The sequence below is a fragment of the Apteryx rowi genome, unplaced genomic scaffold (genome assembly GCF_003343035.1).
Source record: "Apteryx rowi isolate R43461 unplaced genomic scaffold, aptRow1 scaffold_2314, whole genome shotgun sequence".
Lineage (NCBI taxonomy): Eukaryota > Metazoa > Chordata > Aves > Apterygiformes > Apterygidae > Apteryx > Apteryx rowi.
In genome coordinates this window covers 1-1660 of record NW_020448658.1, presented here as the reverse complement: position 1 = coordinate 1660, position 1660 = coordinate 1, and the positions used below count along the sequence as shown (strand labels likewise).

General features: G+C 74.5%; 1 protein-coding gene across 1 annotated transcript; it reads right to left on the bottom strand.

Annotated features, from left to right (window-relative positions):
- Positions 1-6: 6 nt before the first annotated feature.
- On the bottom strand, positions 7-1655 carry LOC112966081 (granulins-like; the record flags this gene model as incomplete). The annotated part of the gene is made up of 5 exons (XM_026065779.1): positions 7-163; positions 252-503; positions 587-811; positions 894-1073; positions 1404-1655. Coding segments are annotated over 5 exons (1041 nt in total), but the record flags the coding sequence as incomplete, so codon positions are not given.
- Between the last annotated feature and the right edge of the window lie 5 nt (positions 1656-1660).

The window sequence follows — 1660 nt, the reverse complement described above, 5'->3', positions numbered from 1 at the left end:
GAGGACGGTGGCTGTCCCAAACCCGGGCACGTCACAGCAGCAGCACCCGGCGGGGGCCGGAGCCGGCCAGGTCCCAGCGCAGGGGCCGGCGCTGGCTGCAGCCGCCCGCGGCACAGCGGTACCCGGCGGGGCAGCAGCGATGCCCGTCGGAGCAGCAGGAACCCTGCGGAAAGATGCGGGGTGGGGGGGGGGAAAGGCATGAGGACGGGCACCCCGAGCCCCCCCCAACCAACACCCACCCCAGCACTGACCTGCGAAAAGGGGCAGCAGCCCCAAGCGCCCTCGGGGCCGCGGCAGCATTTCTGCCCGGGGTGGCAGGAGCGGGTGGCGTCGCAGGGCACGGCGGTGGCGGCGGTGGTGGTGGCACCGGGCTCGGAGGTGGTGGCACCGTGGAGGGGCACCGCGGCGGGCGCCCGCGGCCCCCGCTTCTCGCAGCTCTGCGCCGCCACGTTGCAGGTGTAGCCCCAGGGGCAGCAGTGCTCGCCGTCCTTGCAGCACACGGCCTGCCGGGGAGCAAAGAGCGGGCGCCCGCTCAGCCCTGGCACCCCGGTGCCGTCCCCGTCCCCGTCCCCGGTGCCATGCTCACGCTGGGCAGCTGGCAGCAGGCCCAGTCGCCGCTCCGGCTCTTGCAGCACGTCTGCCCGTCGGCGCAGCTCGCCGTCGCGTTGCAGGGCACGGCGCGGCCCCGGGGGACGGCGGCCACCTCGGCCACCTCGGCCACCGCCGGCTGCTCCTTGTGGCAGGTGCCCTGCGCCAGGTCGCAGGTGTAACCCGAGGGGCAGCAGTGGAAGCCGTCGGAGCAGCACACGGCCTGCGGAGGGGACGGGATAAGGCGGGCGCTAGGCCACCGCCGGGGTTGGCGGCGGCGTCCCCCTTCCCCGGCGGGCACCCACCTGGGGCAAGGGGCAGCACAGCCAGGGCCCGGAGGGGACGCGGCAGCACGTGCTGTTGTCGGGACAGGCAGTACGGGTGTCGCACTGCACCCAGGCGGCCCCCGCGGCGGTGGCTGCCGGCTGGGTCACGCGGAGAACCGGCTGCAGGCAGCTGCCCCCATCGGGGGGGCACCTGGAGCCCTGGGGGGCAACAGCACACGGTCGGGGTGGCACAAGGACAGAGGGGGCTGAGCCGGGCGCCCAGGGGCTGGCAGGGAGAAGCCGGTGGGCTCCAACCCTCCTGGGGTGGGGAAGTAGCAAGCAGGGTGCCAGGGTGGGGACCCCCCCCTTCCCAGCTGTGCCTGTCCCAAGAGAGCCCAGCCACCTCCCTGCCACCCCCCCATGGGATGCCAGCAGGACCCTGTGGGCACCCACCACCCCAATCACACTAATGCACCAGCCTCGTCCCCTGGTGCAGCACGGCCACCACCGCGGGATCCCCCCAAAAGGCAGGACCCCCCCCGCCCAGACCTGCTCCAAGGGGCAGCACCCCCATGTGCCCGAGCTCAGCCGGCAGCACGTGTTCCCGTCGGGGCAGCTCGTCTCGTCGTCGCACTTCACGTCCCGGCCCCGCACCTGCACCCGCGCCAGCGCCGGCGTCTTCTCCTGCCAGGGCACGCGCACCCCCCCCTGCAGGCAGCTGCCCCCCTCGGGGTCGCACGTGGAGCCCTGGGGGCAGCAGTGCACGTGGTCGGGGCAGCACACGGCCTGGGGGGCACAACAAAAAG